The sequence below is a fragment of the Ptychodera flava genome, unplaced genomic scaffold, assembly GCF_041260155.1.
Source record: "Ptychodera flava strain L36383 unplaced genomic scaffold, AS_Pfla_20210202 Scaffold_66__1_contigs__length_654902_pilon, whole genome shotgun sequence".
In the NCBI taxonomy this organism is placed as follows: domain Eukaryota; kingdom Metazoa; phylum Hemichordata; class Enteropneusta; family Ptychoderidae; genus Ptychodera; species Ptychodera flava.
Genome location: NW_027248388.1, coordinates 378,980 through 395,366, shown reverse-complemented (window position 1 = coordinate 395,366; position 16,387 = coordinate 378,980). Strand labels below are relative to the sequence as shown.

Here is a 16,387-nt window from a genome sequence, read left to right as displayed (position 1 = left end):
ATCAGGGCCGTAAAGGTTTTATCATATACCTTATGGAATGATAAACATGTAGTTTACATAATATTCAACATTTTTTAGGAGAGAAAAATGTGAGCGATATCAAAAATTCATCGCCATTTGTGTCAGTTTTTCAGAAATACGACGGCCGCTTCCTTTCGCGGATTGACATACATAATGACGTCATTTGTTCACCTGCAGAATTCTAGAACGCGCAAAGCAACATCCGTACTGTACGTGACCAACAGATATCAAGGCTGAAATCGAGGTGTAAGAAGGACAAAAGCGTAATGTCAGTTTCTGGTAATTTACACTGAACAGGCACACACTTAGGATACACAGGATTTCACTAGAATTTAGAAATAAAAGCCGATGTCACCTGCGCGGCTCCACTGTCGCAACGCGCCACTACGATCTGAGCGAGCAGACATTTTCCTAATCTCGCGCTGGCTTTGTGTACGAATAGAACGTTTGCGGATAGCAACGCGCGTAGTAACCAGAATCGAGATAGTTCAGAAATGCACGCGATTACCCTTATTTGGGCACCGGGCCGGGGCGTGATACGTAAAAAAAATGCACGGATCTGAGGGCGCTTTCTCCCATAGGTTTACACAGGCACGTGAGTGTAGGTATATGATAACACTTTTTTATGAATTTTAAGTGCACAGAATTGTTACTGCAGTAAGAAAAGCATATAAAAAGTCTGTAAACGAAAATGAGTTAAGGTGTTTTTTATTAATTTGCATATTAAGGTGATAAATCTAGTAGATACATCTTCACCAGTCAGGATAAAACAGTGTTTAGTATTGTGATCAGTCTTATTTTCACTGAGTTTGAAATTATACTCAGTTATTTGGTTTTCTTTCTCTGTTACACGATTATCTCCAATATTGTGTAGTAAATTTATGTTTATTCACTGAACATGTCAACTTTAAAATAAATGTTTCGTCTGCAACTCATCCGATAGTTTGTTGTGAAGTTCTTTGAAGTAAATTAAAAAAATAAAAATAAAAATAATAAAAACAGGTTTTCTGAAAATCAAAATTGTTTTCACCTCATAGAAAACACAATGATGGTTGCTTTGTAGATGACATCCACTTCATGTTTCTCTAGAACCAAAGCTGCGCCGATTTCTATTCTTTGTTTGAAAAGGATACGATTTAAGGACGAAAATTTGAGCCAAACTATGCTGTTGTTGTTTTTCTCTTTGAGCACCTGTCGCTCCGTATGCTACACGAACGTTGTAAAAATTACAAGTTTAGTTCATGAACAGCGAGAAAAAAATGAACTTGAGATGAAAACTATTAGTAGGTATCTCTTTCTCTTTATCATTTGTCCTCCCTAAGAATGCGTATTCAACGATGGAAGTTTCTTTGATATACTACTGAATGATATGGAAAAATATCAATGTTAAATGTTGAATATGTGACCTGCTGAATCTTAATAAAAGGCAGAGAAATTCGTTACGACCCTATCTATTTCGGAATTAGAAGTATCATAAATAGGTGCACTATGAGGCAATGGTGATTATCACTTTTTCTTAGCAATAGATAAGGGTGCCTTGACATTGCAACGAAGTTTGATCAGTTATGAAAGTAAACCTTGATAAATCAAGATATCAAATATTGCGTCTAGGACCGGCAAAATTATACACAAATGTATTATTATTAAACCCCAGCTTCAATGCATTTTCCGCACTAAATGGGGTTCACAGTATCTGCGTCAATTACCGTGTATTCTTAGATTGGAACCATCTCCACAGTTTGAATGAAGTCTTAAATGAATAAGAAAATGACATTTAGGCCACCCTTTCGTACGCATAACAGCTTAATTTCAGGTCCCCAACAAGGTAAAATAAATGTAAACATGATTGAAACTAATTTTGGATAATCGGGTGGTGAAGTAATGTCTGTTTAATCTGCAAATGTAAACTCATCTGCATTTTTTAAAAGTTACACACTTGTTTTTATAAGTAATTTGTAATATTGCAACATTCAGCTATAGGGCACCTAACATTTTCGAGAAATTTGAAAAAAAGGAAGATCTAATTCTTTCAAATTAGTTCAATTCGTGTTTGTATAACTCAGCGAAAGTAATAGAATGAATCACACACATAAAATATCTGTCAAACAAATCGAGATTAAAATTTTTATTTGAAACAAAAAACATACAAAAGTCGCCAAGCCGTCGTTGCTTTCAGATTCGTCCGTAAGGCAGTGTAAAAACACTCTCTCAAATGTTTCACATGATATACGAATCATACAGACTATCTGTGTAAATTTACGCTATCTTGTAATATAACACATCGTAATCTACATATTTTCATCACATATAAAACCATCTCTCTCTCTCTCTCTCTCTCTCTCTCTCTCTCTCTCTCTCTCTCTCTCTCTCTCTCACTCTCTCTCTCACTCTCTCTCTCTCTCTCTCTCTCTCTCTCTCTCTCTCTCTCTCTCTCTCTCTCTCTCTCTCTCCCCCCCATGTTTAACATGAAAATCATATTAGTTCAAAAAATAAATCTTCGTCGTAAGATGCATACACCCGTGTATATGAAATTACAGATATAATATAGTTATAGTTGAATAAATTGCCTATATCCAGATAAAATAAACATTTAAAGATAATTAATTAACCCATAATTCATTTGAAATCATGAAAAATTAGAAATTATGAAAAATTAGAAACATGTTTGATATGCAATATTGGTATTATTATAGTATTATCTTTCTACTAAACCGATGCAGGTTTATTTCTATCCGTATAAAATTAAGGTGTTTGCAGTGTTTTAGTACATTGAATGGCAGTAATGACGGACTCTTTTATTAGTATCCAGGCTTAGATAAACGGAGAGCAACGCAATGAATACATCCCGTTACTCTTCAAACTTGAACTTCACACCGAAAAGTTCACAGCATCACTGGTATATATTTTCTGTGGAAAAGAAAATTTATATGAATAATTGAAGTTGTGGCAATGCTGTAAGACATATCAGCAAAATAGGTATTCATTTCTGCACATGGCATAGGTCAGCTTCGATGTTAATTTCAAAGACGTTTTTAAAGCAGTTGAAAATAAATCATGTAGAAAGAGAAGTGTTAATATAAGGTCACGTGTTTGCAACATACCTTGAGTCATATTTCCATCGGGCGGTGTCCTGTCCATCTCTAATTTATCCATATCAAGTTCATCTTTGGTTTCACCACTGTAAGGATAAGTTATTGTGCATTAGATTTGAATAGACATGATATCCTTAACATCAAAGAATAATAAACAGAGCAGGAGGAGGATGATCAAACCTAACTGATATCATTGAGAGCCTAAAGTTGCAGAAATATGCAATCGTAGACAAGCTCGAATAGAGTTCAATGCTCCCTATATTTTTCTCGGTCTGTCTGTGAACTAGAGCCTGTCGAATAAACCCTACTGTTCAAGAATTCACCATATCACTAAGTGTGTGCAAGGAATGTGCAGTATTTAGTTGTTTACAAGTAAGTTAAAATGCAAGCTATAATTAAAAAACGTTGCCCATAATTCTTAAACATGCACTTCGGTTGCAAGATGATGTTTTGTACATGAATATAACTTTTTAACTTTGAAGACGGAGAAAAAACATACATTTTAGAACGGAAAAAAGTCAAATGTACAAGTGTTGTCAATATAATCCCCAGGTTTTACGAACTAACACGATTGGAAATAAATTGGGAGAAGGGATGTTGTAGAAATGATTTTTTTAATTAGCAAATTTAAGATAATCTATTTTCTGAATGGCAAATTAAAAAAAAGATTAGCTTAAATTGCAGAGTCATTTGTTTTTATGAATAATTTGTAATATTGCAGCTTTCAGCTATAGGGCACCTAAACCTTTTGGTAAATTTGAACAATTGAGAGATCATATTCTACCAAATTAGTTTCGATCGTGTTAAAAGCATCCATACAATTGTAACCTTAATGACTCTAAATAGACCTAATTCATTTATACTTGATTCATTGCTACGCTATGTAAATGAAAACAAAGCCAAAGAGAAAATGAAGATAAAACCGCAAGCACTATCAATTGTATATCATTCATAGAATAGAGATACACAATCTTACCTGCCATTAATACCGGAGGCTGAAAAAAATGTAAAGATCCTTACGTCATTCGCCTTTGACAAAGTGTACATCTCTCTCTCTCTCTCTCTCTCTCTCTCTCTCTCTCTCTCTCTCTCTCTCTCTCTCTCTCTCTCTCTCTCATTGCGTCTTTATCTATCTATGATATATTTCGCCATCTAAAACAGACATGTGGAATAGTTGTTGAACACAATAAGTCAAAAATGACATTTTTACATATATTTCCATGCGTTTACTTAACACCTAATATACAGTAATTTACAATCGTGGAATTTTTGTACGTACCACTTTGCTTGAGCCTGTATTTTTCTCGTTTTCTCCGTTTATTTGTTTTGCGGATGATAGCGACGAATATAATGATAAGAATTAGAATCCCAACAACGATAACGATGATGACCGTCACATTGGCAGCGGGGTCGTCCTTATCTGTTGTAACGAAGAAGAAGAAGCCACGGAAAATAGCAATGTTAGAAATTGGTGCAACAAAAAAAGTTACACGGATAAATACTCCAATTAGGGATGCTCAAACCAACACGGGAATGAATGAGTTCTTTGAAGAAAATATGCACACCATAAAAGAAGTAACATCACTAAAATAAATTAGGCATTGTCCAAATATATGGGAGATAGGGAACTAAGTGTCGATAAATTATGAGAAAATTGACAGGTACAAAAGTTTGCTTGAGCAATACTTTTTTCAACTCTTAGGGAAAGTAATTTTCTTCTGTGTATACTTACAGTTCACAGTGATGTCGATTTTGTCACTTCGTCCATCGTAGTCTTTGCTGTCGTTGAACGACGCCCAGGCAACACAGTAGTAACTACCAGCAGACCATCTTTTGATGTCAACGATGTCAAATGCGTGGCTTGTCACTCCGCGGTGATCTTCAGTCCAATCAACTTCGAAGTCACCGGTAACGTTTGACAAGTACAGAGATATCTTGTACGGATCAGGGATTCCATCCTCCACAATGCAACGTATCGTGATTTTATTATTCTCAGCAACGGGTCCCGATGGTCCTTCAATTCTTACGACTGGTGGATCTACGTCGTGAAAACATAACAAACATAATATGCATTAGGTTTTAAAATAAATAAATAAATAAATAAATAATTATAATAACGACATATTAAAAGTATATGTGTGTGGAAATATTGTAACAATTATCTTGTTGTTGATATTGTAACTGAGTAATGTAATTATATAATAATATTGTTTGAGCAATAATGTACCCCTTCCGGCCCATAATGGACGAAAGCAAACTTTGCTCAACATCATGTACGGGGCTGAGCCGAGTACATTATGGAGTGCTAAGTTTGCTTGAGTTCATTATCGGTTGGGAGGGGTACATTAATGCCATCAATTTATAGATTTGGCAATACCAGTGAATTTGTAGATTTAGAAAACATCTTGGGTAACAATGATGGAAAATCGGATACATGATCAATAATAATCTGAGGGTATGACGTCACAAATTTCATTGGTATTGACAAAGCTATACTTTATTTACAAAATGCATTAATTATACATATCTTAATATAACTGAAACAGTGAACTCACATTCGACAACGAGTAAAACAGTATCATTTCCAGTCGCCATTGTTCCATCGTATAGCGTATTACTTGCCCTGCATTCATATACACCGGCATCATCGCGGTTGGTTCTCTCTATAAAGTGAGTAAGATTCGATGACACTAGGATGTCACCTTTAGTCCAATTGTAGCTCTCAGCTAAGGGATTGGCATCAATGACGCAGTCCAGAAATGCACTTTCACCCTCCGTTACGACAATGATGGAGCCATTTATTTTCACATCAGGGCCGTCTAGAAGCAAACAAAACGTTTAGAATTGCGATTTGAGAGGTTTTTGTTTACAGCAAAGCGTAATAATTTTATATAATATCTTGCAAAACGTAGATTCACAGCTAGATCGATTGATAGTAGATCTAAATGTATGTAGCTGGAATGTAGGTACTGTGAATAAAGTTCAACGGACAGATGATCGCATGGGTGGATGCCTGAATATATATTGATAGGTGATCGACATTGACGACCATTTTGTCAATAAAATATGTCACAGTGACATATAAGCTTAAACGATAGGAGTGCCAACAATGAAATTAATTAAATCTCTGGAAATGGAGGAAAGTGGGGCATCCAGAATGTAAAACATGCAAATGTATTGAGGACTGTTCACACTTTCTGTTTTATTGTCCTGTTATAAGACAGTTTTGGAGAAAGTTGAATGACTTGATTAACAGAATGTATAATACCAATATAAAGTTGATGTGGAAGCATGTTATATGTGGATACATGCTAGAATGCGACAGACTTGAACTACTTAATTTAATAGTAATTGTGGCAACATTTTGTGTTTACAAAGCAAGAATTATAAACGAAAGAAATGTATGGAGATTGTTAATTGAAGAATTAACTTGTATCCAAGCTATAAAGAATAATATGAAAATTGAAGATTTTTAAGCGCTATTTGAGGAAAACACATAATGCAATGATTAGGAGTAGCCTCAAGCATCAAGGGTAATATGAAGCTTTTTTCTTTTTGATACTATCATGTATTATTTTGTATTGCAAAGTATTAAATGGCAGTATTATATGGTATTGACAAAAAAGAATGAAAACACCAGAGATTTTCAAGACAAATTCTTACTGTTAGTCTAAGTCGAAGATACTGAATGGTCTTTGATCTCTTTCTTTCACTAGAAACGAGAGAAGTGAATGCCATACCGATGAACTTTGACTTTTTCTGATAATTGATTATGCATTGTATTCAGCATTTCTAATTGATGCTGTAACTTCAAACTTGTATTGGGAAATTTTGCAGATTTGAATAAACTATACTTAAAAGAAAAAAGGAGTGCCAACATTCTGAAAAGAAGACGTGATGTGAGGTTATACTTACATTGGATAGTCAGTTCTGCAGTGTCGTATGCCACGCCCATCGAACCGTCATGAAAGACATTACCAGCAATGCATGTGTAAAGACCAGCGTCATGCCGAGTGGCATTGCTAACACTGTGGCTCAGGTCCGTGGAGATGACAGCTCCATCTTTAGACCAGTTGTGGTAGCTTACTTCCGGGTTTGAGACGACGTTGCAATTAAATGTGGCAGATTCACCTTCTTTGATAGTGGTGTTTCGATTATCAATGGTTACCTCTGGAATATCTGAAATTAGCAAAAGTATGGTGCAAACTTTATCAAACTAGGATTACGAAACCATCATTAAAGCCATTTAACGCCGGGATCAATATCACGAAAAGGCGAAGGTTAAAACATCTTAAAATCTCGGCTTAAAGTCAGATCAGAAACCTGCCAAATAATTGATTTTTATTTAGAACTGTATTATATACATTAATTTTGCCTGAAAAAGAGTCTACATATATCCCTGTGATAGGCGGTAACTAAGAGACTATCACTAACCAATATGGCGGTCTGTGTGAAACAGCCATCCTGCTAAACATGATTTAGTCTTGATGGCTTTCACTAACATAAACTGAGTCGTTTGTCTTTACCAACACAAAGGTTAAAAGTTGTGCCCTGTGTGTAGCTTAACAAATGTATTCACTACTGCTGCACAACAATTAGCGTACACTGTTTGGCGTTGTTTTGGAAAAAGTATATCCACTAAAACATTCGCAGAGTATTCGACTAGTATCCAACTGACAGTCATCACATCCAGTTTCCTACCTTCAATGCAGGAACAAATTAAAGTTTTTTGTTTCAGAATTTGCTGTACGTTAAAGCTGTCAAATTTGTTCTCCCGTCACACTTATACCAGGTCAATCTTATCTCTGTTTTCGTCGGTCCTACCTTCAACTGTGAAGAATTTCCGTTATACGCCCCCTTACCCAAATAACTGACTAAATTTATTCTACACATTTGTAAACGGGATGATTCTGACTTACATTCGACATCGAGTTCAGTTTCGCTGTATCCTGTTCCCAGTGTTCCATCGTATAACACGTTACCGGCAACACAGGTATAGACCCCGCTGTCAAGTCGTTTCGTCTTTTCAATAGTATGGCTTAGGTGTGTCGACAAGACAACGCCGCCATTAGTCCAGTTGTGGTAAGTCACTTCCGGGTTTGAATCAATGCTGCAGATAAAGGTTGCTGTTTCACCTTCCTTCACTGTCAGAGTTGCCTTTTCAACTCTTACATCCGGGAAATCTGCGAATTATACATCAGCATGCAACATTCGCTATTGTAAAGTGTTCGTTCTACGTTGTTCAATAAAGCTTAATACAACTTCTTAACTTTACGTACCACAGATACACATTACTTGCTATCCTCTAGTAAAACATCGGCACCCGATGTCTAAAAGTCTGTATTTCATTCCGCATTAATAAAAGGACATGCATACGAAACAATATTCATATTAAAGATATGATACAACTGATAAAGTAACACGATTGGAACTGATTTGGGATAATTGGATGGTAAAGGAATGTCGATTTTATCTACAAATGTAATCTCATCTAGTTTTCTTTTTTATGTTACACAGTTGTTTTTATGAGTAATTTGTAATATTGCGACATTCAACTTTAGGGCACCTAACATTTTAGAGAATTTGAAAAATATTAAAATCCGATTATCCCAATCGCGTTAAGTATGTTGTTAACGCTCAATATAACCCCTTCCCGGTACAGCATTTTAGGCGCAATACTTATTAGTGTGTTTCTGCTTCTGGACACATCTTCTGATTCATATAGATAAACTAAATAGTCGAGTTACCAGTGTTTGTTTTTGAAGAAATGCTTAATATTTTATTCTTTTTGCAGAAATGTAAAGGAAGGTTTCGGAACTTACATTCAACATTTACCATGGTTTCACCATTCGCTGTTGCTGATGTGCCATCGTAAAAATCAACACCAGCCATGCACACGTAAGCTCCAGCATCACTTCTTTGAACATTGTTTACCATATGGCTAAGGTCTGTCGACACGACAGCGCCATCTTTCGTCCAATTATGGTAAGCTACTACCGGATTGGAATCGATTTCGCAATTCAAGGTTATATTTTCACCTTCCTTCACTGTAACAATCTGCTTGTCAACCATTATCTCGGGTATATCTGTCATTCAAAACCCAGTACACAAAAAGACAAGTTTACTTCTTGAATACATATACTTTCTCAAGCAACTCCAGAAGCATACCGTGCATATTGACGTCAGTATCTGCTTCCTTGAAAAATCTGTACATCGAAATTCATTTTTGCATTTGTCGTAATTTACGTACATTAAATTGACTTTTACACTATGTTTGTGACTTCCTACTGCAATTATCATATTGAGCATTAAAGGTTTCCATACAGGGCCAACTCATAGCTTGTATATCTTACTTCGAGAATTGTTCACAAAATACATCACTATAATTATCCATCCATGGTACATAATGGGTGGTTTAGAAAACGGTTTCCGAGTCATGGGTTGTAATTTAGTGTTCCTTTAGAGTTAAAGCCATCAGGTTGACATTCACCTCAGATACATAGCGAAATAGATGCACAAATCCTATAGTCATCATCTTTCTCTATGTATACTCTTTAATTTTGAGTTTTTTGATAACCGTTATACATAGAAGCTTCTTCATGAAACTTTATACAGGGAATAAACATCTTTACGGGTGAAAATCTCCTTTATGGATTTTGTTCAATAACACTTTACTCTATTCAATGTTTATGTCACACATTTGTAAACACTATTTCCATACTTACACTGCACATACAGTTCTGTTTTATCGTATCCCGTTCCCACCGTTCCGTCGTAAAAGGTAGTACCAGCGATGCATGTGTACTCCCCGCCGTCTTGTCGTTGGACATTCTGAATCCTATAGCTCAGTTCAGTGGACACGACAACGCCACCTCTGGTCCAGTTGTGGTAAGTTACTTCCGGGTCAGAGTCAATGTTACAATAAAATGTTACATTGTCACCTTCCTTCACTGTCACAGTTTTCTTGTCAACCATTACGTCCGGGATGTCTGAAAAATATCATTTGGCATTGTTATCTATAATTTTGAACTAATATTCAATGTTTTTAATGTTACTTTCTTCAGTTACCAAATACATAATTGGGTTCATGTCATCGTACTGCCTAGTAGCAATGAGATATAAAAATGTATTACTTGTATTTTTTTCGGTTCATGATGATGACGGCTAGGATTTCCCCAACGATATATTTACTTAGTTTTTCTTTTATAGATCATCAACTGAAACGTGTTCCAGATCCAAAGTGTTCAGCATGCAATTGTTAAATGGCTTACATTCTCTGTTATAAGCTTACGAAGCTGGTTATCAAAACTGAAAATATCCACAGTTGGGTTGACCTGTTTTGCGCAAGAATATTTTCCCACCTTTGAGAATAGGATGGAAAACCTAGACATAAATACAATACATTCATTTCAGATTACTACAGGAAAGTTTTTAACTTACATTGAACATTTAATTCAGTTGTGTTATAACCCGTTCCCACGGTTCCATCGTAAAACTCAGTACCAGCGATGCACATATAAACTCCAGCGTCACTTCGTTGAACAACATTAATCACGTGGCTGAGGTCTGAGGACACGACAACGCCACCTTTCGTCCAGTTATGGTAAGCTGCTTCAGGGTGGGAATCAATTTCGCAGCTCAAGGTTATATTTTCACCTTCCTTTACCATCAGAGTTGTCCTTTCAACCTTGACTTCGGGAGAGTCTGCGGATCGAATATTATCAATTAAACAACTATTAGTGAAATCAACACTCCCCTCAGCACAATTTAGACTCTTTGTACACTGTATTGTCTGTTCACTTTACATGTTTAAGATGGCCTTAACATGTCTATGACAGAACCTGTAGATCATATTACACATAATTTACAGCAACTGATATCTTCAACTTTTTCAGCATTTACATTCGATAGACTCAAACAGTATAGGAGTGGTTTAAGGCATTGAAAGCAGTCTATTGTTCAATGCATTTACTGTTAAATATAATTACTGCGTGGCCAGTTTATTTGGCGCGATTTGCCATATATGCATGAACTGAAATAATCATCAAGATCACAGTTAAATTCAGGCAACCAATATTCATCTTAGGGGTTTAAGAAACCTGAAAATTGCTGTCGACGCTTGATATAGGTTTTTCAGTATCATTTTGTTTCAATTTTGCTAACGTTTTATGCAAAATGACAGATTTTAATGACACAAGCTTTACACAACACCATTCAGTCTCAGCTCAGCATTAAGAGCAAGTTCATTTAACTTGTCGCTGATAAACGGTTATTCATATTTTACAGATTGGTGCGATGGGTTTCGCATTTTTAGACTCACATTCAACGATGAGTTCGGTTTCATTGTATCCAGTTCCTGGCGACCCATCATAAAACACATTACCAGCGATGCACACATAGATTCCGGCATTGTGTCGTTGGACATTTTCAATAACAAGACTTAAGTTTGTGGATAAGACGGCGCCACCATACATGTACGTCCAGTTGTGGTAAGTTACTTCCGGTTTAGAATCAATTTCGCAGTTTAGAGCTGCATCTTCCCCTTCCTTCACTGTCACAGTTTTCTTGTCAACCTCTACGTCTGGGAAATCTGTCAATCAAAATATCGCTTATGATCTAATTATTAGCTATTTGTAAGTCGTGCGTGGCATCGTTACATCCGATATGTTCCCACAGCACCATCAACTAAAACTTATTTATTGTCTCTCTGACATGTTTTTTTTTACCTCCACCTGCCATTCTGTTTGGCCACTGTTTTCACCGAAAACATTACATTTATACCATATGTAAATTATATATATATATGTGAATGTAAACTCCCAGAGGTGGACTCCTGAAGATCAAAATTCACATTCCTTATGATTGTAGTCATCTAGTTTTGTCTTACCGGGAGATACTTAGTAATCAGTAATAAAAAACCAGCATAATGGTTGAACCTTTCTCTACCATGGTTTGGCAAGCACAATTGTTATTAATTATGGATTAAGATTTAAATTCCCCAACCCTTATCGTTTTTACAAATGGCTTTGATGACTTCGTTGAAGATACACTCAGTCTGTTTTTATCTCTTTTTAACCAATGTGATAATATTACAGTAGTAGTTGTAAGGATATGTCGACCATAAATACCTTCGCAAGCGCGAAAATGGTATTATAATTTATCATAAAACCTAACCTACAGCTTACTTGCCACTGGCTACATTTATCTAAGAGACATACAAATCATGTAAACTATCGTTAAACCTCGGGACAGATTAAGCTCAGTATTCTCCGTCCCAAGGTTCTCATTTCATACATTTGCTTTCGAAATTCCAGTTCACATACACGTTAGCTGAATAGTCGATTCTTCTACAAGAACCTCGTGCACATTATTTGAGAAAAGCATGTTGAGATAATCATCATTATGATTGTCTCGTTGATTTGTGGGTCATCATTCTGAACGAATAACACCAATTTCGAAACACGCTTTAAGTAAGGAAAACTGATGTTTTAATATCACCATGAATTACTACAGCTGAAACTCAAGGCACCAAGAAGAAATAGCATTATAGCATAACATATTTTATCTATCTATTTATTTAACTTCCCACCTACCTACCTACCTACCTTCTTACCAATCTCTCTCTCTCTCTCTCTCTCTCTCTCTCTCTCTCTCTCTCTCTCTCTCTCTCTCTCTCTCTCCAGTATACATACATTGAACAGTGAGTTCAGTGGCACTCGATCCTGTGCCTGTCGTTCCATCATAGAACACATTGCCAGCGATGCATTGGTATGTGCCGGCATTCTGTCGTTGGACGTTTGCGATGGCATGGCTCAGGTCTGTGGACACGACAGCGCCATCTTTCGTCCAGTTGTGGAATGTTACTTCCGGGTTTGAATCAACTGTGCAAGTGAAAGTCACCTGTTCGCCTTCTTTTCTCATCCAGTCTGCTTTTTCGACGCTTACATCCGGGATATCTGGGAGGCAATGGTCATATCAATAAAGTTTTGCTATACATATCTGATTAAAGTTTCTCTCGTCATAATAACAGCTCTGCTAGGTTTGAAGTGATGGTAAATAAAGTTTACATTGTTGTTCGTTTCACAGCACAATCACCCAAATATCATTAATCTCTCATCCAATCATTACAGTGATATCGGTATGGGGATCACATTCAAATTAATGTTTTTATCTTGATAGATCCGAAGTAGATAAACTTAATCATTCTTTAAAATTATCGTATTTTTTAGTTGAACATGCTCTCACAGGTTCTGCTGGATTTTCTTCGACTCAGTTGTCTATCGCTGAGTGAAAGAACACTTTCTTGAAAGATAATAGTTGCCTACTACAAATAGCATCATTAGAACTAAGTTTAGGATTGATAGAGTATTGTAGAAATGTTGGTATAATCACACCAGCAAATTTAAGCTTATCTATTTTTTTCCGCAGCTCAATTCATTTTACGGGTAATTTGTAAAATATTGAAAATTTCACCGGAGACTGCCTAACACTTTGAAAAAATTGAACTATTAAAAGATCCTATTCTCCAAAATTACTTCCAAGTGTGTTAAATAATATAATGTCGTTCTTGACGACCTTTAAGGTGGGGTATTGTTTTACTTACACTCTACAATCACTTCAGTTTCATTGTATCCCATTCCCTGTGTCCCATCGTAAAACTCGCTGCTTGCGATACATCTATAAAATCCTGCGTCGCTCCGTTGGACCTCTCCAATTACATAGTTCAAGTCTGTGGACACGACAGCGCCACCTTTCATCCAGTTATGGTAAGCCACTGCCGGATTTGAATCAATCTCACAGTTTAAAGTTGTACTTTCGCCCTCCTTCACAGTCACGGTTTTCTTCTCAACATTTACGATGGGGAAATCTGTGAATCGAATAGCAGTACTCAATATCTGGTTCGCATTTGTTTTTCGAAATAAATGAGCAGGGGATAATCAACATACGCTTCGACCTATCCCCCTTTTATACTATTTTACACGTTGTTTTCCTCATCTCTTTATCTGTTTCACTTTATTCGGTTTTGACGATTGAGCACTTGTTCATACACCATGTATTTGTTGTATGTAAACCATGTTGTGAGGCTGTCAAATAGTAATCATTCATGAACATTCCCTTCCAAACTCGCGTCCAATCATATTTCTAAGGTTACTCATCATGATCCATTTAACAGAAACATTCTTTCAGTTTGAGTTGAATTCCGTAGTACCCTTGAATATCGACAAGATATTTATTTAAAAAGCGAATGAGAAACAGAAAGCGATGGAGAGAAGGGGAGAGATGTTTCAGACACCCATATACTCACACTGTACATTCAAATCGAAAGAGGCGAAAGTTACTCCAACAGTATCATCCCAAAATTCAGCCGTTGCGTAACACGTGTACGCCCCCTCGTAATTTCTCTGGAGAGTCAACGCCAACGTTTCGTTTCCGGAAACCACTACATCTCCATATTTCCATAGTACGCTGCTTGCAATGGGATTACCAATGACTTCACAGTACTTGGTGAACGGTCTGCCTTCAAGTCCAATGTTGTCGACTTCAGACAACGTTATTTCCGGCTTATCTGAAATGTTTCATGTGAGTGTATATATATATATATATATATATATATATATATATATATATATATATATATATATATATATATATTATATATATTTACATATATATAATTTAATATATAATGAAAGTATAATATTTTATACGTAGAATTATGAGTATTTGTTGTATTTGTGTGTATGAGAGTCTCTGTTTCCTTTTGTGTAAACAACAACAAAAATTCATATTACAACAGTTTATGCATCTTGCAATCCTAATGCAGACTGTATATGAAGGTAGGTAGGTGTAGGTAGGTAGGTAGGTAGTTATACATAGGTATCTATACAGGTAGGCAGGTAGGTAGGTACTAGGTAGGTAGGTCTACTTGGTAGATTGGTAGGTAGGTATCTGTGTATCTATGTATGATGCGTGGAAAGATTGTAAATACTTACATTGTACATCGAGAAATATCGGTAACATTGTACTGCCAGGTGTGTTATCCCAAAATGTATTCATTGCCGTACAGGTGTAGGTCCCGTGATCATCACGTGTTACAGATGTAAAATTTAACCAATCGCCTCCATGCTCCCACGACACGACCTCCACTGCAGGGTTGCTCTCCATGACGTCACAGAGGACAGCAATGCTGCTGTTGACAATAACTTGACCAGTTGGACTTATGGGTCCGTAATTAATTGATGTTATCACAGGTTTATCTGTCGGAATGATAAACTGAAATTACTGAGTATCTTTACGCTATTTAACTAACTCATGGCTCAGCCAATGATTTAATTCGATGACCACAGATATTGTTCACTATGTCAACTAATCATGATACTGGTAATTTTTCTGGTATTTAGGGATGGGAAATCTCCAGGTTTTATTGTGTTTCACAAAAATCACAGTTTATATGGAGTTCCATTTTAGGTTCATTACCCGCTACTCACTTTTCTATCCAACATGATGTTCATAAGAAAAACACGTAGAGACATAAATATGCTTTGAAAGCTAGAACACATCGGATCGGCCATTTCAATTGTATAAAATAAACTTACATTGTACGTCCAAATAAAGTTGTGGTGCTTGCTTTTCCCTGAGTTCCGTCCCAAAAATGGTTTTCACTTCACAAGTATAGTTCCCGCTGTCATTCCTGAGCGCTGACGGGATCTCAAGTTGTGACGAGGTAGAAAGTCTTTCGTCTGGAAAAGTCCATTTGTGGTCAGCATCGGGATTAGAGTCGGCAACACAATCAGCGGTAAACGTATCTCCCTGTATAACTCTCCTTTACTATTATCTTCAATGCTCACATCAGGAGGGTCTGTAATAAAATGACATTATTGCATGAAGGTAAGAATGTATGCACGCATGCATGTATGTACATACATACGTAATTATCCACGTATGTATGTATGTATGTATGTATGTATGTATGTATGTATGTATGTATGTATGTATGTATGTATGTATGTATGTATGTATGTATGTATGTATGTATGTATGTATGTATGTATGTATGTATGTATGTATGTATGTATCTATCTATCTATCTATCTATCTATCTATCTATCTATCTATCTATCTATCTATCTGTCTGTCTGTCTGTCTATCTGTCCATGTATCCATGTATCCACGTACCATTTGACAAATACATAAAAATATGTCATGTTACTTACATTGTACATCCATAAAAATTGAGGAATTTCCATATCCCGTTTGTCCATTGAAATACGTAT

General features: G+C 36.2%; 1 protein-coding gene and 1 long non-coding RNA gene across 2 annotated transcripts; both read right to left on the bottom strand.

Annotated features, from left to right (window-relative positions):
* Positions 1-2,405: 2,405 nt before the first annotated feature.
* LOC139128723 (hemicentin-1-like) lies at positions 2,406-14,269 on the bottom strand. Its single transcript, XM_070694452.1, has 15 exons — positions 14,266-14,269; positions 13,717-13,980; positions 12,806-13,069; positions 11,434-11,703; positions 10,554-10,817; positions 9,839-10,102; positions 8,936-9,199; positions 8,033-8,296; positions 7,029-7,292; positions 5,669-5,932; positions 4,846-5,151; positions 4,393-4,533; positions 4,090-4,108; positions 3,123-3,199; positions 2,406-2,928 (listed from the first exon to the last, which is right to left on the bottom strand). The coding sequence occupies exons 1-15, from the start codon at positions 14,267-14,269 to the stop codon at positions 2,912-2,914; spliced, it is 2,946 nt and encodes a 981-aa protein (XP_070550553.1). The 3' UTR covers positions 2,406-2,911.
* Positions 14,270-14,387: 118 nt separating this feature from the next.
* On the bottom strand, positions 14,388-15,729 carry LOC139128739 (uncharacterized). The gene is made up of 3 exons (XR_011551389.1): positions 15,710-15,729; positions 15,107-15,370; positions 14,388-14,679 (listed from the first exon to the last, which is right to left on the bottom strand). It is a non-coding gene; the product is annotated as an uncharacterized lncRNA (long non-coding RNA).
* Positions 15,730-16,387: the final 658 nt, after the last annotated feature.